This window comes from Lepidochelys olivacea (assembly GCF_965140295.1).
Source record: "Lepidochelys olivacea isolate rLepOli2 genome assembly, chromosome: 15".
NCBI lineage: Eukaryota > Metazoa > Chordata > Testudines > Cheloniidae > Lepidochelys > Lepidochelys olivacea.
In genome coordinates, this window is record NC_140425.1 from 23,000,475 (window position 1) to 23,024,744 (window position 24,270).

The following is a 24,270-nucleotide window of genomic DNA, read 5'->3' on the forward strand; positions in this document are numbered from 1 at the left end:
TCCAATCCAAAGACCTTCAGTGCCAAAGCTGGGTCTAGAACCCAGGAGTCCTGCTTCAACCAGCTCTTGGTCATGCTGCCCTTTACCTGCTGATGTCACCCTCTGCGCTGGGAAGCTAATATTTGCATAGCTCCGCCCCCACCTCTGCACAGCCCTCCTTACAGCGGGTGGTCCTGGCGCTTCCCCCCACAGCTGTGATTGAGTCAGCAGCGCGGAGCATGCGCAGAGCGGGTTTGGGCTGGGGTGGTTGCCTTGGCAGCAGGCATAGGAAGAGGGGGATTTGAGCCACCGACGGTGTGGGGGGAGGCGGCGCGGCCCGTCCGCTGAGCCCTGCCGAGCAGGAGGCAGGAGGCGGCGGCCAACGAGTAACGGTGTGAAGCGCGGGCGAGGCGCCGAGCGGCTGCGGGAATGAGGGACCGGCTGGCTGAGCTGACAGCGGTGAGGGGGCTGGCTCAGGGACCGGGGACCGGGCCGGGGTGCGGGGCAGGCCGGGAGGGGTAGCGGGCGGAGGGGGTGCTGGAGGGGACAAAAAGCAGCGAGTCAGGGACAGCGATGGCAGGGGTTCCGTGGGGAGGGCTTGGCGGTCAGAGATGGGGACCTTCGCGAGCCTCTCTGCTAAGATCCGCTTAGGCAACGCCCCAGACACGTCCCTGGAGGCAGCGAGGTCGCTGAGCCGCTCCAGGCTCCTTTCCAGCTCTCGTCTCTGGGAGGAGGAGGAGGCGGGATATCCACTCTTGAGAGATGGGGAGACGTTGCGAAAGCTCTTGGGGCTCCTCGTACAAACTTCAAATCCTGTGGGGTTTTTTTGAGGTGGTGGTGAAGACCCTCTCCCATACCCAAATGTTAATATTTGAGTGACAGAGGAAACGGGTCATAATTTTTGTGTGCTTGAATTATCTACCGTGAGATAGTAAATGCAAGAGTGAAATGAAGGGCTTTGTCTCTTTTTCTTTGTTTGTTTTAAGTTATCCCATTAAGAAATAAGATGTCTAAGTCAGCTGTATGTTTTGTATATATTTACAAAGTGGTAGTTCAGTATGTTTCTGTATTCTTTTCCTTCCTCTCATTCTTATCCTGAAAAGAAGAGAGGAAGGAGTTTGGGGAGAATGCCTTTTGTTTGACTTCAGCAGGATATGGTTCCAACAAAATAAGAATGTTTTGATTATATTTCAGAAGGGGGAAAATGGAGAATGCACATCAAATGGAGTTTCTGTAAGCAGTCAGGGCTCCAGGTGTGTACAGGAGTTCACTTATGCCAAGTTGCTTGCAGGACTGGGTACCAGTTGACTTAAAAATAATGTATTCTGGAATAGAAAAAACTCAGCTATTGAAATTGTGCTTGTAAATAGAATAAGTAGTCTCTTTCCTCAATTCTCTGTACGGGTGGGAGGCCTTTTGGAATGCTTATTACATAATCTTAACCAGAAAAGACTGTGTGTCAGGATTGTCTTTGTCCTAATGAAAAGTGTATTTTTTTCAGGCGATTTTCTTCTTCCTCCAGTCTCTCTCTCTCTCTCTCTCCTTTTTTTTTTTTAACTCTAAACCTCCATTCTACAGATTATATGGTGTCAAATTATAATATAGTGCACACTTTTAAAAGGGGGCAGGGAGAGAAGAAAGCAGCAACAATCTGAATTAGATCTGTGATGCTTAGCATATTCAAAGCCCAGTCTGACGGGGAATGGGAGGGGAAGTAACAATGTTGTTTTCATTTAGAACAGAGTTAACTTTGACATTTAATTTAAAAAAAAATGCTATCCATTTGTAGTAGTTTGTAGGTTAGCATCTAGTAATGCTTCACTCAAAGACACATGAAACAGGTATGACACTTATGTAATTATGACTTTAGAGTAAACACTATGTGTAGTAGTAAAATACTTCATACTTGCCTTAGTGTAACTCAAGTGCAGTCTGTAAAATTCATTTTAAAATCCCAAGGTGCTTGTTATGGATTGACCTGCATACAATTTTTCAGTGTTTCAACACTTATTTTAGTCCGAAGAGGAAAAACCATCAAAACCCAAACTTTATCACTTAAAAATGTGTAGCTTTACTTTCTGAGACACATGTAAAACAGAACACATGCTGGATGATATCATGTAGGCTAAATTAACTTCAAGAGAAAACTTGGACAACCAAGTCATCACCCTCTCATCTCCCCAAAATTTCCTCACTGTAATATCACACATGACAAGTTTTTGCTAATATTAATGAGTGTCTTCATCACTACATCAGCTTTTTTGTCAGAGTGCATTTCTGCTTTTTTTCAAGCACAGAAATGATGGGTTTGGTTTTTTGGTTTTGTTTTTTTAAATCTCCACCGGGAGAAATCGTGGGAGCTATATGAATGTTGTTACCTATGTTTTTAAGCCTGTCTTTGTTTTAATATAGCTTCATTGCATTTTGATTTCAATAAATATTTTAACTGAAGTGTAATAGGATTATATTGTGTAGTTTTTAAACAGTAACCTGCCAAAGCCTGGGGAACCTTCAGGAATCACTTAGCATTCCTACATGAGGGAAAGGAGTTTGTTTATAAATAAGCAAATTATCAATTTAGTGTAAAATAGTCTGTTTCCCACTGCCAATGTGCTTGATATGTTGCATAAATAATTTAAGATGTCATGGTGTTCTATCCAGTCTACATTAATACATTTAGTGAAAGTACTTCAACCACCTTGGGAAAGCTTCTATCCTAGATTCTCTGTAATTAAATTTAGGACTTCTAATTTTTGGTTGCTCTTTAAATATTACTGAGAGCAAATGTTCTACTTTTGTCAACTATAATATTAAGTTATTTATGGGGGTCGTGGTTTTTTAAATAGATAGTACATTAATTTGATACGGTTAACAAGTATTTCCCTATTGGTAAGTCTGGTCTCTAGACAAATAAAATTATGGAATTTTTGGATAGGATGGTGACACTAGCTAAAACAGTTCCTAAAGCGGAACAAATGTGAAAAGAGCAACTGGAACATTCAGATATGAATGTACATAGTTTTCCCTCATTGTATTGAGGAATACCCAGTAGTCACACATGTCCTTCCAGAGGAAAATGGTCCTGGATGCGTTTGTTGTTTTTTGTGGGGGGTTATGTCTTATTTCTCTTGTATGGATATTTCCAAATTATTCTTGGCAGTTTTGTAATGTCTGCTCTGTGGATGGTTAAAACTGAAAATGATCTTTTTTTGCATCCCAGGAAAGAATTGAACTGCACTGGAACTCAAGTCCAAAGCTTTGTGTTAAATATCTTTAACCCTAATCCAGTTCAGTCTTGGATTCCTTCTACCTGCCCCACCAAAGGAATAGTAATATATTTTAGAAATCTTGTATTTTTATAGTCTGTATTAAAATAACAAGCTCAGAATACACATGCAATATAAAGGTTTAAAATCCAACGACCGTTTAATAATCTGTTCAATAAAATGTGCAAACCTTTTTCTTTCTATTTTAAAAAGTCACTCTAAAAAGTCTAGATATAAACCTTCCTTTTTTTTAAGGAAGCTAAATGTTTGGTGTATTTTTTCTCAATTTGGTGTAAAGCTTACCATCCTATTATCTGTCATGTCTGCTTTGAGCTTTGTTTGCATCATGTTAAATGCATTCTGCCATCTTCGTAAACCTACCCTGTGTCTTTTTCTTTATCAGTGTAACTGATGCCTTTGGGAAATACATTTTTATTTATTTATCGTGCTTTAGTTTTAAAATATAAAGGGATTGTAACTTGGTGAACAGAACTGAAGATATTGATAGTTTCTTAATACAATGCATCTTAAATGTACATGAAGCAATTTATGTTAACTAATGACTGGTAAAATATGTTTGGGAGTATGGGGCTGGGGGGAGAGAAGAAATGAACTACAAATCCCTGGAATACTGTGGATCAGTGCTTTTTGGGGAATCTGACTCTCAGTGTTTCATGTGGTGTGTTTGAAGAAATGCTTTAATTGTTGAAATTTGCAGGCAGAAATTGATATTAATGAAAACTTAGAGTTGAGAAATCAAGTATAAATATTAAATAAAAATATATTTTACAGTCTTACATTAAGATACACTACAATGTATATATAATATGTAAGCAATTACATATGTTAACAGAAGTTTATTTAGGTTGCAAAGTCAAGGCACTTGAAAGATAGGAAGTGCCAGTTTTATGGTTGCCTATGCAACCTCTCTTCTGCTCCCTTGTGTGCTCGTCCTATGTACTGAGAGAGGCATGGGTGTTAGGATAAAAATAGTTTGTGTTCATGTAATGACTAGCCTGTATATTGCACAAGGTTGTTGAATTAAGGTTGGATGAGCAACCACAAATCTAGCACTTAAATCTTTCTAGTGTTTGATTTTTGCAACCTAAATAGCTTTCTTTTTAATGTAGGTTTTTAGTATGCAGCTTCCCTATGCTTTTTAAAGGGGGGGAAGTTTTTTTTTTTTTTTAAATTGCATATATATAATAGAACTTTGTATTGTAGCTCCTGGCCCATGTGGTGCCACAGAAGGTTAAGGAGAATGGGAGCCATGGCCTTGTGCCTGACTGTGAGGAAACTTAGTTTATCTCTTTCTTTCCTCTTCCTTTCCCAGCTTATAGTTATTCCAGGAGCTCCCAGGTGATCCTGTGCTTACTTTCCTGCCATTCATCTCTCTGAGATAAACAGTTCTTATATGGTAAAAGTCCATATTGGGAATTAAACTGTGTATGAAACAATTCATGTTAATTGATTTAAACATAGTTTGATCCAATTCACTCTCTGTCCAAGCTGTTTAACTTGCACTAGTCTGAACCAGCCTTAAACCATGTATGTGGTGATGTTTTTCATGTTCTAAAATACAGATTCAGTAAATGGGTCCTAGCCCAGAGTTAAAAGGGCCAACAGCCTCAAGTATTTTTAATGGGAGCAGTGGATCTAGCATAAATAGGCAGAGGACATCATTATCCATGATTATCAAGCTGGAATTTTACAGGACTGCTATTTTAATGCACAGTACTCTTAAAGAAGAGAGAATTAAAAGTGAGCAGTGAGTAACTGATGTGGACACAGTGGCAAAATGAGAACACCCATATGCATGCAATTAAGCACTAGGCCTCAACTTTCGTTAAACTTTAACACTGTGGAGGGGTTGCTACTTGCCATCTCCCTTACTCTCCTGTACTAGGTATTTAATTGGTTACAGTGCAGGGGTCACAGGTTTCTTTACCATAAACCCCATAACTTGCATCAGTGTTACAGGGCTCTTTATTATATAATCCATAACTGGGTTAGTCTCCTCAGAGTAGCCACCAGTACTCAGCTCTCTCTGAGGCCTAGCTCTCTCCTGCTGCAAGGGGGAAATTTCAGATTTAAATATCTGAAACTGAAATTTACTATTTTTAAAATCTGCTGATCTTGAATTTAACCAAAATGGACCGTGAATTTGGTAGGACCCTACCTATAACACAGTTATTAATAAATTAGCTTAGTTGCACCCTAACTTCAGCTATAGTCTTTGCACAAGATTTCAATGAGTCTTAACTAAATGGAAAGTTTAAAGATAGTTTATTCCATTATTAAGATCCTTCAGATGCTAAATTTCTTAAATGATCCAGTTTTAACATATAAACAGGCTTTTTTATAAATTTTCAGAAAATTTATTTTATACTCAGTAATTTTGAGAATATGCTGTGTTTTTCATACTAACAGGTTGAATCCTTGTTTCAAGGGCAAAATGGAACACAACCTCGACCTTAACTATGGAGACAGAGCTAGTGCCTTTATAATAATATGATCTCGCCCCTGGATAGAGTTGGTGTTGTAGACAGGCCTCTTTTGTGGAGGGAGGATAACAAAAACTGTAGGTTTCTGCTCATTTTAATTTGGACATTATAGCTCCCCTTGAACGTAGAAATTGGATTGCTTATGATGCTAGCATAGGCTTTGGGCTCAGGTGGCTTCTCAGAATTTGTGGGGAGAAAGAACCATAGTAGAAATACAAATATTAACTTTCATTTATCATTTGTGACACTATTACAGTAAAAGCTTTGTTATCCAGCATGTTGGGGGAATAGGGGTGCCAGTTAGTCAAAAATTCCAGTTAACTAACAGTTATTCATTTTATTGTATTCCATTGGAAAGTATACACTATAAAAAGTATACAGCTACTCACCAATCCAGTAGTAGTCCTGCACTGCCAAGTGATTGGTTTCTTGAAGCACTTAGGTGTACTGTATACAGGTAAAGTTTTCTATACAGTAGGTTATCTTATGACACTACATATTATTATGAGCAGCACATGGAGTACACCCAGATCACTAAAAATACACTTAACAGTAAAACTGTACTGAACATAATTTAATCTTTCTTTTATGATTCAGAAGGCACTTCAGGATCGTGCTGTGCCTCAGGGTCATCATTATCAACATCAATTATCACTGTAGATGTAGAAGGTGTAGGAGATTGGGCTGAATCTGTAATGACCCTATGACACAACCTGGATGCTGCTTTTTTGAATAAATCCCTGATAGCAGCTTGCTTGTCTTCTGCCTCTTTTGCATAAAAGTACAGTGCAGAATGTGGAATTGCATAACCTCCTGGGCAATATACTAGTCCCGATTACTAGATTGAAGATTTCTATTGGGAGATATCAAAAATGCCAGTTAATAGAGCTTTCTGGTTGATAAAGTGCCAGATAACACAGCTTTTACTATAATGTTTTAGTCCTTATGTGGAATAAGATATTTATCTTTTAACATACGTGATAAAGCAGTGATGGAAAGATATAGTAGATCTTGTTGTCATCAGTGGGTGTAGGCCTCATTGGACACTGTGTGTAATGTTAAAATTGTTTTTTATAGAAAACTTTATAATACACGAACAGTCTTGGATGGGCACAGTGAACACATCTGAATCAATGTAGGATGTCAGTTCTGAATGGAGCACCCAAGAACTAAAGGTAGTAGGCAGAGGTTGACACCATTTTCTTCTATTGGCTAAGGTGTTCTTGGACAGAGATTTGATTGACTAGTTGATGGAGAAGGCAGTTACATCATTTTTGGTACATGATTTTGTGAGAATAGTTGACACGCCCTCATATCTGGAAATTAGTGAAGTAGGCTGTTATCCTACCTGATGTGAATGGCCTTCTCAGGTGAAAATATCTTCAGTGCTTATGTCAGTCCACTAGTATCTTTGTAAAATGTGGGTTATGATACAGAAACTGCAACTTTTTGGTGGGTGGTTTTGTTTTGGTAGTGGTGGTGGTTTTGAATCCTAAAATCTGTAAAATCCACAGTAGGTTTTCTTTTTGGTCTGAGGTATTTTGTGTAAAGGGAAAAAAATACTCTAGCTTTTGAAATTTTGTACTGGTCAGATGTAGTTTTCCCCAATGTGTCTACTTGTTTATCTTTTAGATTACGAGCCCCTTTGTAGCAGAAACTGTGCTCTTAAATGTTTGAAAAGCACTTAGCACATAATGGGTGATATTACACATAGACTTCTTCCATGTTCTTATGTATTTATTAGATAGGACAATAAATTTGACAGTAGTGCATAGTGGATCCCTATGATATATCTTCTAGTGCTTTGCTTTGTCTGTTTATACATATCTCAAGGATTCAGGATTTTGCTAATTCCTATGGGAGACTCTTCCATAGTTTTTATAATTATCATTAGGATTTTTTCCTTACTAAACTTTACTTGATTTCATCCTATTATTCTTCATTTTAATCCATTGTACTATCTACATTTCCTGGGTGTTTACAACTTTCAAATATAATATCTGAGGAGTTGTCTTTTTTTCCTATCACTGGTTAGCTGTCACTTAGCCAGCCTATCTCATACATATTTAAGGTGTAATATAGACCCAAATCCTGCAAACATTTATGCATATGCTAAACTACTACTGTGAATATTCTCAGTGAAAACAGGAAAGTTAAGTATGTATGTAAATGTTTGCAGGATTTGGGCCATAGTAACATTTTTTTCCAGTGACTTCTAACTTTGGGAATGTTTTCTGTTGAGGAAGGGAAAAAGAGAAAAATATAATATAAAAGTCAAATATTTGATTTTTATATTATGATTTTAGCCTGAACACTAAGAATTGTTTAATTGGGGAAGTATATTGAACTGTAACTATACAAGAGAGCTTTTGATGTATAACTATTTCCCCAATGTGTCTGTGTTGCAGCAAAAGCTGTTGCATTTCTACTTGCCCATGAATCATAAGTATGGCAGAGGAAACATTAGCTTATATTGCTCATGTTGACTGCTTATATTGCTCATGTTTACTGCTAATGTTGGCTGCTATGGTGAAGATTTAGAATGGAAAGTGTAAATGGAAAGAGGGCAAAGCGGTAGTACTTAGTCATAGCTTTGTTGCTATGCCTATTTAACTAGAAGTAATCAGTTGTTTAATTCTGCTTCAGAACATGTCCCTGTGCTTCATTTTGTAGGCGTGCTCAAATTAAATCACTTTTTTGTTTTGTTTTACAGTGTAAAAAAAATGAAGATGGAGAGACAACTGTTGTTGTTGAAAAAGATCATTTTATGGAGGATTTCTTCCAGCAGGTAAAATGAAACAAGGGGCAGATAATTTTCTCCAACACTTACCAGTTTAAAATATGTGTAATAGTCTTAGTAATGGTTTTTCTCTTACTATTCAACTTTTTTTAAAAAGCGTTTTTAATACCATATTCTGTAAATTATTCCTGTTTCCTTCTGATCCGAAATAAACTAAGCCTTACTTTTTGTTATATCAGCCAACTTTGTCAGTTCAGGAGGGAAAAGCTGAGGCATCATAATATAAAGAAAATGTGGATTATATAAAAATAATACTGCAGAAATTGTAGCGTATAACCATGATGGCTAAAATCACTATACAAAACCAAACAAATAGCAAAACTGAGAGTACTATTTGCCAATATATTGCAGGACTTCCTACTAAAATCACTCTAGCACAACTTCCCTCTAGGAATGTAAAGTAGAAACATAGCTACGTTCTCACCAGTCTTACTTTAGTGTATAGTGTCAAACACATATACTTAGCAGGTACTTCAGGTAGATCATATAACTAAGTGAAGCTTTGGGTTGTTATAGATGGATGGAAGCTCTCATGTGGTAGTTAGGTATTTGATTTATTTTAAGAAGTGCTGCTCTGTGCTAGAGCAAAAAGGTTGTAGTAAAAATGTGAACAGATACTATAGAGCAAGAGATCTTTCAGCAAGAAAATCATATGTATGTTCAGGATTATGTTTTAATCATGTTCAAAGAAATTGCATAATATACGGGGGGACATTACTTTTTTCAAAATTAACTTAATTCATGCTTAACTGGGGAAGAAGGTTAAATTTTACAATTCTAGATTCTAAGGACCTCACCCCTTCTTGTCACCTGTCTAAATGGGCCATCTTGATTATCACTACAAAAGTTTTTTTTTCTCCTGCTGATAATAGCTCATCTTAATTAGCCTCTTACAGTTTGTATGGCAACATCCACCTTCTCTGTATGTGTGTATAATTATAACTTCTTACTGTATGTTCCATTCTGTGCATCCGACGAAGTGGTCTCTAGCCCACGAAAGCTTATGCTCTAATAAATTTGTTAGTCTCTAAGGTGCCACAAGTACTACTGTTCTTTTTGCAGATGCAAACTAACGTGGCTGCTACTCTGAAACCTATCTTAATGCACTAACTTATTAAAACAACAACAAACGTAACCAAAAAAAGCAAGATTTTATGGTCTCCAATAGGCTTAGCCTTAAACTTATGCCTAATTACAAAAACAAGTACCTTAACTACATTATTTTAATTCAGAAAAATGTGAAACAATGAAATGAAGTTCTCAAAAATGAAAGAATAATTACCACCTTCTTTAGCAATATTATATTGGCATTCAAACCTAAACAGTTATAAAAGAAAAATGAAATTAAACAAATGAAACAAACACATAGCAACTACAAAAGAAAGGCAGCAAGCCAACGCTTCAAGGATCTTGCTTTTTATTATCACTTTTTTTTCTTTATCAGCTTCAACTACTTCATCTATATCAGGGGTCTCAAACTCAATTTACCTTAGGTCCAGTGCCAGTCTTCAAATCCTCCCAGCGGGTCGATGGTGTTCACGCCACCTCTCAGCCCATTTCCCACTCTTTTCCGTCGCTCCCTTGGCCTCATGCTGCTCCAGCTGACTCTGCCCAGCGACTAGTGACGGCTGTCTCCATGGCTGACTCGGCCCAGCGACTAGTGATGATATCTGTCCCGCTCCCCAGCCAGTGGGAGCTGTGGGGGGCTGTGCCTGCAGCAGACAGCTGGCAGCGTGGCTGCCTGGGTCTCTCCTTCACAGCTTGGCGGGCAACAGCAGGGATAGGGAACTGCTTGAGGGAGCTGAGCCACCCCAGGTGAATGACATGTTGCCACGTGCAACCACTGGGAGGGTCACAGGAGCAGCAGGATGCAGCAACGTTGGAGGGAGGGGCATGTGAATCTCTCCTGCCCCCCCTCCCCCTTCGGCTGGCAGCCATGAGGACTAGATGAAATAATTTTTTAAAAACTTTCTGTGAGCCACAGTGGGGAGGTTCTTGGGCTGCAGATGGCCTGTTGGCCGGCACTTAGAGACCCCTGGTTTAAAACATGCTTCAGGTTAAGGATATGATTGAGTGCTGATCTGAATAGGAAAGATTTTCTGAACTGGTGTTTCAAATGGTTCCTCAGGTTAAGTCAACTCACCACTAAGTCCCTGAGGTTCCCATGACTTTAATGTACACTGTAAAAGAGAGATCTTTGAAATAGTCAGTCTATTCACAATACAAAAATTCCAACCCAAAATACATAAGTCAAATTTGTTTGGTAGAAACTTCCTTTACTATATCTTGCCTTTGGTTTCAGGTATGTAGGAATTTTCATGCCGGCAGTGACAAAGTATTCTGTTTTAAGCAATTACTAATGCCAGATGCTTCAGAGGAATATTGTGCAATATTGGTGTGGGGGGTTGGAAAGATTCTTCCTGACCCTGCCTACTGATCTTAATGTTAAGCATGTAGTTTTTTTAACCTTAAATTATTTATATTATCTGTGTTAAAATACTGACAGAACCTGGTCTGTATTTGAAAAAAGGGATTTCCCTTCTCTATATTGGGAATCCATAAATGGATGTACCCTCAGTCTGGGAAAGACACAAATCATGACTGATTGCTCCTTAGATGTAGAAGGTTCTTTGCGTTTTCTCATGGTCTGCATTGTTGGCCCATCAGCATTTGTCCCTGGTATTCAAATCTGAATAACTTTGGTTTGTAATGTAAGAATCTACAATACTGATATTTTTCTTTTGACCATCATATAGTTTTACGGTATGGCATTTCCTTCCTTTAGACAATCCTAATGACTAGTTATCCTTTCACTCCTTTTGATTTTAAGCATTTCTGATGCATTTCTTCTTCCTAATCTGTTGGCAATAAATTTTTTCTAGCATCTTCATTGCCACATTTTTCTTTCCCTGTAGGTTGAGGAACTCAGAAACAGTATAGCAAAAATAGCACAAAATGTGGAAGAAGTTAAAAAGAAACACAGCATTATCTTGTCTGCATCAAATCCTGAAGGCAGTAAGTATTTTACTTTTTTAGGTATTTAATATGTATGGATAGTGATCCTGAATGAGTACTCTTAATGGCTATGCGGTCATATTAATTGAAAATAGAACTTTTCAGTAGGAGTGAATATTGCAAAATTTATGAAATGTGGTACATTTTTTTTATGCCTCAGATATAAAATAAATTGAAATCGCCCATTTCAGCTTTAAGATCACATTTAAAAGAGGGAATGTCTTCAAAACATTGTTTCCATAATGCTCCAAGAAGCCAGTCTAAAACTTAACCTGATCAATTTTCTAAAAATAACTCAAAGACAACATCTCTTTTCTGTCTGAAAGTGTCTCACATCTCAAGTAAATGACACATTGTTGGAATTGTGAGACTGATTACTCCTTCCTCCATTTTCCAATAATGAGAACCTACTGTCCCACTTAAGCTACTTTACTGTTCTGCAGTAATGGTGAAGTCCCAGATCAGGAGCACCAACTTGGGAAGTAGTAGCCCTCAGCTTAGAGACAAAGGTGCACTTTCAAAACAAAGAACGTTGTCTCCAGTGAAAGCTGCCCACCACCTTGACCTCATCTATCAAAGGAACACATTTACCAGGTATATTGAAGGTGGGCCTTAGGGAAAGAGATATTTGTGATGCTGAGAGCAAAATAAACCACAGGATAAAACATAAATAATATTGTAAATATAAGTATTCATTATCTAGAGGATAGTAAGACTACTAAAATTATATACTTTTGGATGTGAGTAGAAGAGTTTATAAGCTAATTTCTTTCCATTCACTAGTAGGCTTTTTCTACCAACTGGTATTCTGTTCTAAATTTTCTTTTGGTCACAGTTCTGTTTTCCCCCTTTCTTTATTTTGAAATGAATTAGTATGAATTCATGATGGCGGGGAGAGAAAGGGTTTTATTTAAACATGGAATCTTTTGTTTGTTTTTTAAATTTAAACTTGATGGGGAAGGGCTCTGTTCACATCATCATGTAATGAATCTTCAAAACTGGTTGCCACTAAATAACTGTTTAAACCTCCTCATATTGGTTTTCTAAGAAATCACAGTGATATTTACTCCATTAGTCTGGAACCAGTACAAACACATAGCTTAGAGGCAGCCCTTACCCCTAAGAACTTGAACTCTAATTTAAGGCGAGAGTCAAGAAATGGGTTTGAACAAACTCTTGGAATGTTTGGAGGCAGGAGAATGCAGAAAAGCGTGACAGGTGCACATAATTACATAAACTGGCAATGTACATGGTTGGCAGGCTTCAAGATAAAGACTTTTTAGAAGATATGTAAATAAGATGGGCACAGTTCTTGGATCATACTGAGCTGTATTTGACTTAAGAATCAAGGTGGGGGATGGGTGCAAAGCTACATTTAAGAGGTGGCAGGGGCCTGAATTATCTCCAGGTTGAATTTAGACCAGACCCACGGTTGCACCTAGCTGCATTGTCCCCGTTGATGACCATTCTGACAGCTGGGGATCACTGAAGCACTCTGGTCACACTCCTTATTCCAATGGCTGTAGGGGTGGTATAGGGTTGGATATGCCACTTGAGGATTTACTCTATACTGGGGGAATCCTTAGTTGGCCTCTTAGACCAGCTTTACAGTCCCTTTGCACTGTCAGTAGCCCAAATGGGTCTTACGGGACCTGATAATTGGCCCAAAATAGTCATATTGGTAATCCCTATCTTAAATTTGTTTTGAAGCTTCCTTTGGTCAAGTTTGTAACGCTCTCTTTTTAATGGACGAAAGGATCAGATGTACATAATTTCAGTATCACTGCCTATATGCATGTTTTGCATTTGTAGTTGTGTACACAAACTACTTTTCAGTGGTGAAGAATTACTGTTTTGCCCATTTGTGAATCCTTAATCTTTTGAAACTTTGTTTTCAACCTGAATATTTACAATAACGTCTGTGTATTTATTACAAAGAAAATTATACCGCATAAGACACTGCTTTCATTTGAATGGTACTGATAACGTTTACTTTCACTCAATGTTTCTCTCATACACTTACTGTAATTATTGAAGTGTTATTAATAGCTAGATACTGTTTTCACATGCAGGAGTCAATGTGCGGTCATTGGTGAGAAATAGCCTTTAAAATATAAAATTGCCTTCAGAATCAGTGGAAGATGCTGACATAGAACAAGCTTTGAGAAACTAGTTAAAACTGTAATACTGCATATTTTTTGAAAAGCTGCTTAGTTACAACACAGTTGCCTAAAACATCACTTTTATGCATTCTAGGTTTAAAAAAAAAACCTCACTTTTCACGCCTTTTTGCGAGTTCAGCATTATTGACCAAGTTTCCAAAGTGCTCAAGTGACTTAGCACAAGTCTTGCTAACTTTCAGTGGGGCTTGTGCTCTCAAGTAATTTACGCTCCTTTGAAAATCTCACCCTTAAATGTCTCTAATGGTATTATTCATAAGCTAATTATAGCTGCCTGTGCTTAGATTCACTGTAGAGGCTTAGCTAAATCTCTCCTTATTAGGCTGTATACAGTATTCTCAAGTGAAAAATGGACAGTGACTGGTACAGTGATGTGATTAGGGGGAAAACAATGAATCAGTGATAGACGGAAGTATAGAATGAACTATTTATAAGAAAAAAAAAACCTACTTGAAAATTTCCCTTAATTAAAAACTCAGTGCACTTTAAGTTGTTGAACTTTAAATTTGGACCAAAAAGTAAATCCTACTTTAAAAAAAGTAACCTTCTTAATGAACTAGATTTGAATTGCTGTGATTTGATTTGGTTAGCGAGTTTTTTCGTGAAGTATCCCGAGCTTAAAGACCTTCCGTGACAAACATAAACATAAAAAACACTAACCTGCTCCTAATGTGAAATCATATAGGCCCTTTAAAAAATATTGAAACTTAGAAGAAGGACTTTGAATTTGGACATCCAGGATCCTTCTTTGTGTGCCTTCCATTGAATCTCAATGCTGTGACATAATAAGTTTGAGCATACATAGCCCTCAGCTTTCTTGGTTATAAAATTACTATTTGAGTGATCAGTCTCGTTTAAAACAAAGTTTATCAGCAATATAATTTATTTCTATTGTTTGTTTGCCTTGTTAAAATAATTTTAGTGAAGATTATTTTCCCATTTGTCAGCACAAGCAACATATGAGAACTCAAAATATCCTTACTCATATGTGGATATTAATAGATTTAACCTCCTATAAATTTAATTTTGCCATAATATTAGTATTTTGTTTAGATGATATATGCACTAGTCTTGTGTCACACCCAAGGAATCTTTGCTTTTCTGTGTCTGCCTATGCCAACTGAATTTACTGTGTATGTAAAGATTCACAAAGCGTTTGTGTTTCCCTTTTGATTTTTCCCACAAACTGGTGGTTACCAGCAGCAGTGAATTTGCACAAATGCTGGAGCAATTATACGAAACTTATCTAAAATTTTCACTGTAGATGCAGATTTAGGGCTTGATTCATCTCTGCATTTCTCTTCTTTTAATCTGGTGTGACTTCACTGCTTTTATGGCAATGTAACTTCACTAAAACTGGAGTAATGCAGTGGTGACTCAGGCCCACAGCACGTAGTTGATGACAGCAAGAGGAAAGCAGAAAACTTGGTGGGTGGGGAATATAACTGGTTACTGTTACAGGAGGAGATACAACAAATAATTGCAAGTTACAAATTGGCTACTTCAGGGCCACAGCTGCTGGGTGAGGGCGGCTGTTTCTGTAAGATGGTGACCCTGTACTGAAAAGAGTTAGTAGGGACCAGGAAGTCACCAAGGAAAGCAGTCTTGGGTAAGGGACTGCTTTAATTTTGTTCCAATAACATTGCAGCTGTAGAAGATGGAAAAATAATTTTAAGTTAAAAATAAAAGCTAACTGGATTTTACATGAGCCACAAGTGCATGACAGAATAAAGAGTTCATTTATACTGGCCTGTGATGAAGCTGCTGTGTGAAAGGAGTATGTTTAACTTTTTTTATGATGGCGGTAACGTTTGGAAAAGCTGTGTGTTATGCCTAGAGGAAATGGGAAACTAAGGGAAGGGAAGGAAGTATGTGGAGAAAGCTGTATAATTTCAATGAAATAGTTTCCGAAAACACACAATAGTTTGCTCTAAGGGGAATATTTTTAAATTACCTTCTCCCCTCCCCCCCCCCCCCCGGTGTGAAAGACATGAGTTTAAATTTCAAATGTAAGAGGGGAGGAGGGAAAGAAGAATGATAAACTCAAGTTTGTGGGGGCTTAGTAGAAGGTAGTATCTCACTTACATAGCTATAAATACTTGTTTTTTTATCTTAAGAGCAGAATTTGCCTGATGGGTTTTAATCTTTAGCTCTGCATATCTATTGTTAATTTAGGATAAAAAGTTTTTTTTTTTAAATTTAAGATGTTACTGAACATTTCCAGAAATTTCTTCTAACGACTATTTGCAACCTGAAACATCAGTTAATTACTATCTCATCTGACCTGAACCTAGTTCTCCAGAAGAGAAATATGTTTATGGCCAACTTTATATGCTTTTACTTATGGAAATTACAGTACTCAGTGGTACAACTAAAACTTATTAAATTAAATTACACAGTAAAAGACAAGTAGCTAGCTTTATTATTTGAAAATCGTGAACAACATCACACTATATCTGGTAACTTGCATGTTTACTTTCTGTCCTTTGTTTTATTAAATTTGTCTTAGAATTATGCAAGAAACATATTTGCTTCTTTAATAGCTTTAATATGAATTCAAATGAATGTTCACATGGGGTACTACAAATTATATTATATATTACAAATAAGGTCTGTCTTCTGTTATGGGAATAGATACAAAAATATATATCACTTACAGTTGATAGAAATGTAAGTTACATGTGCACCTGGTATAAACTTCATGAGGTTGGGGAATTCCTTATGTTTTCTTCTGATTTGTTTTCACTAGGTTTTCTCCAGACACTCTTGTTTTTTGTTTTTAAAAAAAGTTTTTTATATAACATAATTTTCTAATACCTTCCCCCTCCCTCTCTGGGTGCCTCTGAGGGACATCTCCTAAGGAAATATAAATGTTATACCACAATCGCAATTATTCAGTGTCAACTATATCTTTCTAAAGACTTTTAGTTTTGTAAGATTCCTTTATCTTCTAGTTACTCGTTTTCTAGATCATCCACATCTAGAGTTGCACAAAATGTTTTTGACAAATAGTAGAATTGGACAGGCCAAAAAAGAATGTTTAATAGCAGCTCGCTAAAGAATCAAAGCCTAACCGTAAGAATTATTTAAGTACATTAAAAATAGGAAGCTGCCAAATAACAAGTGGGGCCACTGGACGATTGAAGTGTTAAAGGAGCACTCGAAGATAAACCCCTTGCAGAGAAGCTAAATTAGTTCTTTGCATCGGGCTTCACTGCAGAGGATGTGAGGGAGAGTCTCACAACTGAACCATTCTTTTTAAGTGACAAATCTGAGGAACTGCCCCAATTTGAGGTGTCAGTGGAGAAGGTTTTGGAACAAATTAATAAATTAAACAATAATAAGTCACCAGAACCAGATGGTCTTCACCCAAGAGTACTGAAGGAACTTGCATATGAAATTGCAGAACTACTAGCTCATATGTAACCTATCGCTTAAATCAGCTTCTGTACCAGTTGACTGCAAGATAGCTAATGTGACAAGCAATTTTTTTAAAAGGCTCCAGAGGCAATCCGGGTAATTTACAGTCTGGTAAGACTAAATTTGAGTAGCAGGCAAATTAGTTGAAACTATAGTAAAAAACAGAATTATCAGGTACATAGATGAACATGATTTGATGGATAAGAGTCAGCACAGCTTTTGGAAAGGAAAATCATGCCTCACCAATCTATTCATCTTCTTTGAAGGGGTTAACAAACATATGGACATGTGTGGTCCAGTAAATATAGTGTAATTGGACTTTTCAGAAAGCCTTTGACAAGGTCCCTTAAGGCTCTTAAGCAGAGTAAACAGTCATGGGATAAGAGGGAAGGTCCTCTCATGTATCAGTAACTGGTTGAAAGACAGGAAACAAAGGATAGGAATAAATGGTCAGTTTCAGAATGGAGAGCAATAAATAGTGGTGTCCCCCAGGGATCTGTCTGTTACCGTGCTGTTCAATATATTCATAAATGATCTGGTAAAAGGGGTAAACAGTGAGGTGGCAAAATTTGCAGATGATACAAAATTACTCAAGATAGTTAAGTCCAAATGAGACTGCAAAGAGTTACAAAGGGATCTTGCAACATTGAGTGACTGGGCAATAAAATGGCAGATGAAATTTCATGTTGATAAATACACAAAATGCATATTGAAAAACATCCCAGCTATACATACAAAATGATATCTAAATTAGCTGTTACAACTCAAGAAAGAGATTTTCAAATCATTTTAGTTAATTCTGTGAAAACATCCGCTCAATGTGCAGCAAAAGTCAAAAAAGCTAACTGTTACGAACCATTAGGAAAGCTTTAGGTAATCAGACTTGGTACGCCTGCACCTTGAATAGTGCATGCAGTTCTAGTTGCCTCATTTCAAAAAAGATATATTAGAAATGGAAAAAGTACAGAGAAGGGCAAGAAAAATTAAGGGTGTGGAACAGCTTCCATATGAGGAGACAGGGACTTTTAAGCTTGGAAAAGAGACAACTAAGGAGGGAATATGATAGAGGTCTATAAAATCATGAATGGTGTGGAGAAAGTGAAAAAGGAAGTGTTGTTTACCCCTTCACATAACAGAAGAACCAGGGGTCACCCAATGGAATTAATAGGCAGTAGGGAACATAAGGAAGTACTTCTTCACACAACGCACAGTCAACGTGTGGAACTCATTGCCAAGGGATGTTGTGAAGGTCAAAAGTACAATTCAAAAAAGAATAAGATAAGTTCATGGAGGATAGGTCCATCAGTGGCTATTTGCCAAAATGGTAAGGGATACAACAACATGCTCTGGGTGTCCCTAGCCTCTGACTGCCCAAAGCTGGGAGTGGATGATAGTGGATGGCTCCACAAAGTGATCATATCAGCGCTCAAACATTTTCTGACAAATAATTGTTTTTGTAATTTCAATAACTTTTCCTCGTATAATTGTACCAGCATTCAGGAAGAAATATGGCAGAGAGCCATCTATACTTTAAGCTTTTGTTTGATTGACTTTATGTAAAATCTTGTCTTAATACATAATACAACAAAGATCATGATGCCTTCCTTTTCAGATTTCCTTTGCTGTGGGCCAAAGTAATAGCTTTTAATATAAACTAAAATCCTCTTACATCTAAATCTAAAGAAGTGGTCCCCAAACTTTTCAGGGTTGCACCCCTTACCTCTGTCCACACCCTGACCTGGGTGCCGAGAGCAGGGCCACGGCTTTTGGGGGCAGGATGTGAATGGGTAAGCGAGCCGAGGCTGGGGGCAGGTGTGGGGCTGAGGGCTGAGCAGGGCTGGTTGATGCTCCATCCCTGCCCTCATGGGGGATGGCTTGCGCGCGCGCACACCCACCTTCGGCACCCTTTGAACGTTACCCCGCTGTTTGGGGACAACTGATCTGAAGTGTCAGATGGTGTTTCTCTAGAAATACGTTCAAGTCAGAGTCCTCTTTCTGGTTTTGATGCTGAGTATCCAAACGCTTCTGGACAAATGTGTTTTCTCCAGTATTATTTTTCTTTTAAGGGCTATGAAGCTTTAATCTTCGCAGTTTTCTTCTATTAAAGGCGCACAAATTAGTGTATTACCCCCTTGCATATCTAACAGAATGATAAACAGGAAAATAGGAGTGAATGTCTGCATTAAGTAAACATGATTAAATTGATATGAGCGGTGGAAAGAAGCTGAAATACAATAGTGATGAACTCCACATTAATTATATAATTGTCTCTCTTATAGAGCTTATTACTTGAGGATCTCAAAGAACTTAATAAAGGAAAACAAGTATTATCCCCTATTTTACAGCTAGGAAAACAAAGCCACAGGGAGAGGGGGAGTGAATTGTCCATGTTTATGCAACAGAGTGGCAAATCAGGCATAGAATCCAGATCTCGTCTCCCTGTCCATTGCTTTATGCACAGGACTAGGCAGCTGGCATGGGGCTGACTGAGGTTTCTTGTTCTTTTAAAATGATACAATTTTTAGTGAATTCACGCACCACACTTTCTCACTAACTTTATTTTACGCAGCTAACTGGAAAGTTAATTAACTTATTGAGATGCATATAAATGCTGAAAAAGGGTATTTATTAATACATTTTGGGTGCCCTCAACATAATTTAAAATACATCACAAATATCTTAAGTATAGAATAAAATTTAATAAATCCACAACAAGTAAGCAAGGTAACTTAAAGATTCAGGCTGCCCATCCCCTCCAACAGTCCTCCACTTGTATAGTTTCCATCCTTTAATGCTTGTAGTCAATTTTAGGTTGTATACCCAAAAGATAGTTTGGATACCTTCCAAAAGGTATACTTGCTCATCAGTATGTCTTAGAATCAATCACTAATTATTCTAAAAGCTATGTTTCACATTCCTTTAAAAAAGGAACAAAGGAAGAACTCGAGGACCTGAACAAAGAAATCAAGAAAATAGCTAATAAAATTCGAGCCAAGTTAAAGGGTAAGTGCAACCCCCCCCTCCATAATTTAATAATTATATGGAGCCTTATATATGTATTTGTGATATTAGGAGAGCTCGAACAGTCTCAAGAACATTGGAATTTGCCCCTCAGTGTAATTAATGGGGTCAATATATGTATATACAAATTTGGTTTTCATAGCTTGTATCATAGTGGGATGTTCCAAACTTTAAGAAAATATAATATATTATTACAGAAAATCTTGGAACTCAGAATGTTAAAATAAGTTTCACTTATTGTATCAAAAATGATCAAGACATGCCCCTTTATCAGATGAAAGAAAAGAATTGTAGATTTGAAATATTTGCCCAGCGTTTAATGTATTTAATCAACAATTTAAAAATAAGGGCCATATATTCAAATAGTACAAACTGACATGGAGCTATGCTAAATTACCCCAGCTGAGGTCTGTCCCAAAATTCATATATCTGCTCTTGAGTACTCTTGAAAATCAGGCCCCTTATTTAGCAACTAATTTAGAATTTAGGAGTCTTAATTGTTCAGCATGTGTCAACTCAAACATAACAATGTTTTTTTTCTAGTGCCACTAAATTACATTAAGGTCATTCTTTTCTTCAGTGATAGATTTCTAGGTTTAAGGGTAATATTTAATAAAATTCTTCTGTCCAGTAAACAACATTTATTATTCAGATAGCAGTAGCAACCCCAATTTGTTAGGCTCCTTCCAAGCACAAAAGATGACATAATACCCATCAACGAACAGATACTTTTAAAAATTTGTTTTTAATTTGGCTGTGTAAACAGTTTTATATTCTTAACCTTGCATTCTATGTCATTAATAGATTTAGTTTTTATTATATGGTGAAAATCTTTCTAAAGAGAAACTACTTTTTTGGGGTAGGAAACAGGAAAACAGTACTAATTATGATTTATAAAATAGTAAATGTTTATGTTAAAACTTTTACTATATGTTGCATTCTTAACACCTTACAGTATGAGTTCTTATATTCTTCCTAGCTATTGAACAAAGTTCTGATCAAGATGGGAATGCTAATCGAACATCAGTTGAACTCAGGATACGAAAAACACAGGTATGATCATAAAGTCTGCATGGGGAAATCTGAGGAGTTTAACAAAGTCAACTAAGCTCCAGAAGAGAGACAGTATTGTGGGGTGGGGAGAGGGAATAATTGGACTTTCCTGGAGCCTATGTACTATTTTATACTTTTTGAAAATGCATTTTGTTGTAAAATAAAGTACTATATTTTTACTCCTCAAAACTAGCACTTGGTATTGTCCCGGAAGTTTGTGGACGTCATGACAGAATACAATGAGACCCAGACCCTGTTTCGAGAACGCAGCAAAGGACGGATACAGCGACAGTTAGAAATAAGTAAGTGACCTGAATTTTCTTCCAATATAGATGGCTGAATTAACTTTTTTAATGGTCTTTGTTTGTTTGTTTTTTGACATCTTTTTTGTTGTTTTGGTTTATACAGAATTGAAATAATACCCCCAGTCTTCTAGTTTTATTTTCCTGTATTCCAGTTCTTATTTTGTACCGCCAGACAAGGTTTTTTTCAATAAAATGGCAATGTATCATAAAATATCAGGATTGGAAGGGACCTCAGAAGGTCATCTAGTCCAACCCCCTGCTCAAAGCAGGACCAATCCCCAACTAAATCATCCCAGCCAGGGCTTTGTCAAGCCTGACCTTAAAAACCTGTATATAGTCCTGCATACTTCTCTGTAGCTGCTCCTTTGGAACTTAACTCCTTAGATGATGAACACACACAAGCTTCTACTTGTTTGTTTTTTATGTTACACATAATATAAATAGCTGGTTAAATTGTAACTGTCTAATAGACTTTGATATGGAAGAACTTACCTTGACCTGAAGAATGATTACCGTATATACTCGTTCATAAGCCGAATATTTTTGGTAAAAAAAGTGGCGCATCAAAGAGCGGGGGTCGGCTTATAAATGGGTCTACACCAAAATTTGATGATTTTAAACTCTATGAAATCATTTAATTGAATATCTAATACATAGTCATTTTGTTAACCTGGAGCATTCACAGGCATGGAGCCCCTCAGCTCCCAGTGGCGTGCCACTTCCCACAGCTCCCATTGGCTGGGAACGGTGAACCGCGGCCACTGGGAGCTGAGGGGTTCGATGCCTGTGAACGCTCCAGGTAAACGAAACGTCTTGACCCGCCAGCGGCTTACCCTGACGGGCCGGGAGCCAAAGTTTGCCAACCCCTGAAATATAGGGTCGGCTTGTGAAAGGGTCATACAGTTTTTACTTTTTTTTACCTATCCATCTTGGGGGGTCGGCTTATAAACGAACGGGCTAATGAACAAGTATATACAGTAGTTTTAAATGTTGATTTTGTTCTTAATGGATACTTCTAGACATATTCTTTTACTAAAGTTATCTTCATGGATTCTGAATATACAGTCAAATCAATAGCAAAAATCCCATTGACTTCAGTGAACGAGAATTTCACTCACTGTAGTGTTGCCAAATTATTACCCAGAAAGGTTTTCAACCTGTGCTGTTGAATGTTCTTACACCACTCCTGCTTCTTAGAATTGTAGCCTGTATTGTCTGGCTATACCGAAAGAAGGACAGGAAACACTTGATATGGTTTTAATCAGTCCACAACTTTATTAATAGATGTCTGGAACAACCCGGCAGATAAGTATACAGTGCAGGAAACTTCATGTTCATTTAATATTTTCTGCCAGCCCCCCTCTTTTTTCCATCCAGGTCCACCAGCCAACCTATTCCTTGGACTTTACTATTCCCCCCGCACCCCTCAAATGAGGATTAAGGTGGCATATAAGAAAGCGGGGTTGGCTCCCTGCCATACCAGTCATAGGAGCCCCGATCTCTTCTCTCTTCTCCCCCCCCATTCTATTCCTTTAACCAACACCTCCTTTTTAAGTCCTTTACCAAGCCATTTATTCGGTCACTGTATCCCTTCCCTCTGGAGTACTAGCACTGGACATCCGCGCGCACTTATATAATGAGTGGCAACATAATAGCCTAACACCTTTCCTTCCTCACCATAACACAGCACTCCATGAACCTGCTGTGGGGAAGGTGGGAAAACCCCCTACTCCATGTAGGCCAATCTGGTGGCGAGGGAAAAATTCCTTCCCAGGCCCCCTAGAAAGGAGTGGCTAGTGCGATGCCCACAGGAGGTCCTGACCAAACCTGGTATTTTGCCACCTCAGTGGCAGGGAGGGTGAGTGGTGCTCCGCCTGGTCTGGGGAAAAGAGGCTTCCTCTGCCAGGCTTGCTCCTTTTGACCTCCTTAGCCTTTCCAGTCCCGGGGGTGGGTGGGTGGGTGGGTGTGTGTTTGTTGCCAAGCTGACTCTCTTCCCCCTTTTGCAGCAGCTTCTAAGCCTTCCTCCCCTTCCCTTCCTAGCCCGTAAAGCACTATTCCCTCTCCCCCGGCAAGCCAGATAATGTTCCCCCCTCCACACACGCATTGAAAGGTGCAGTGTGGTTATTTGTGTAAAATAGAAGATACTGGATATCCTATTGTTGGGGTTTTTAAAACTTGGTTCGACTTTTCTTGAATTATTCACTATTTAACAATTAGTGTAATTCATAAAACCATCGATGAATATCTCTGGAGGAAGTGAAATATCACTATTCTGGTAACACTGGGAGTTTCAGTACTAGCTTTCCCTTCCTCACTGTTTAGGTACATCTCCTATAATTTAAGGCAGGGATGTTCAAAGAAGCCAAAGGGAATCAGATCACTGAAAGTCAGTAGGTTTTGGACATCCCCTTTGGCTTCTTTGAAAATCCTAGCATTAAATGAGTGTGGCTATGTTGGTAGGGATGCTGCCCAAGTCATTGAATATTTGATCTAAAAGAGTGTGAATTGGATAAAACAATTAATCTTCACTGTGTTGTACCCAAACTTATGAATTGAGATGACATGTTTGTGGGAAGCATAAATCACGTCTGAGATTTTGTTTGTTCTGGTTTGTTCAACTTTGTTTATCATTGCCTGGCTACAATATCGGTTACTTTAAGTGCTTTAAATAGAATGATTAAACTTGTGGGGGATCACTGCTTTCTGGTAGCTCTACCTACCTTAATG

General features: G+C 37.9%; 1 protein-coding gene across 4 annotated transcripts in view; it reads left to right on the forward strand.

Moving 5' to 3' along the window:
- Positions 1–237: 237 nt before the first annotated feature.
- Positions 238–24,270, forward strand: part of STX2 (syntaxin 2) — a 40,563-nt gene continuing 16,530 nt past the window's right edge. For 2 of the 4 annotated variants that reach the window (XM_084649510.1, XM_084649511.1), the window contains exons 1-6: positions 238–438; positions 8,463–8,537; positions 11,465–11,564; positions 20,093–20,167; positions 21,165–21,238; positions 21,432–21,540. In XM_084649510.1, coding sequence (XP_084505636.1) covers positions 409–438; positions 8,463–8,537; positions 11,465–11,564; positions 20,093–20,167; positions 21,165–21,238; positions 21,432–21,540 — 463 coding nt within the window. In that variant the 5' untranslated portion in view covers positions 238–408. Of the gene's footprint in view, positions 439–1,210; positions 1,233–8,462; positions 8,538–11,464; positions 11,565–20,092; positions 20,168–21,164; positions 21,239–21,431; positions 21,541–24,270 lie in introns of those variants that run through there. The other 2 variants (XM_084649508.1, XM_084649509.1) reach the window with 1 other exon arrangement.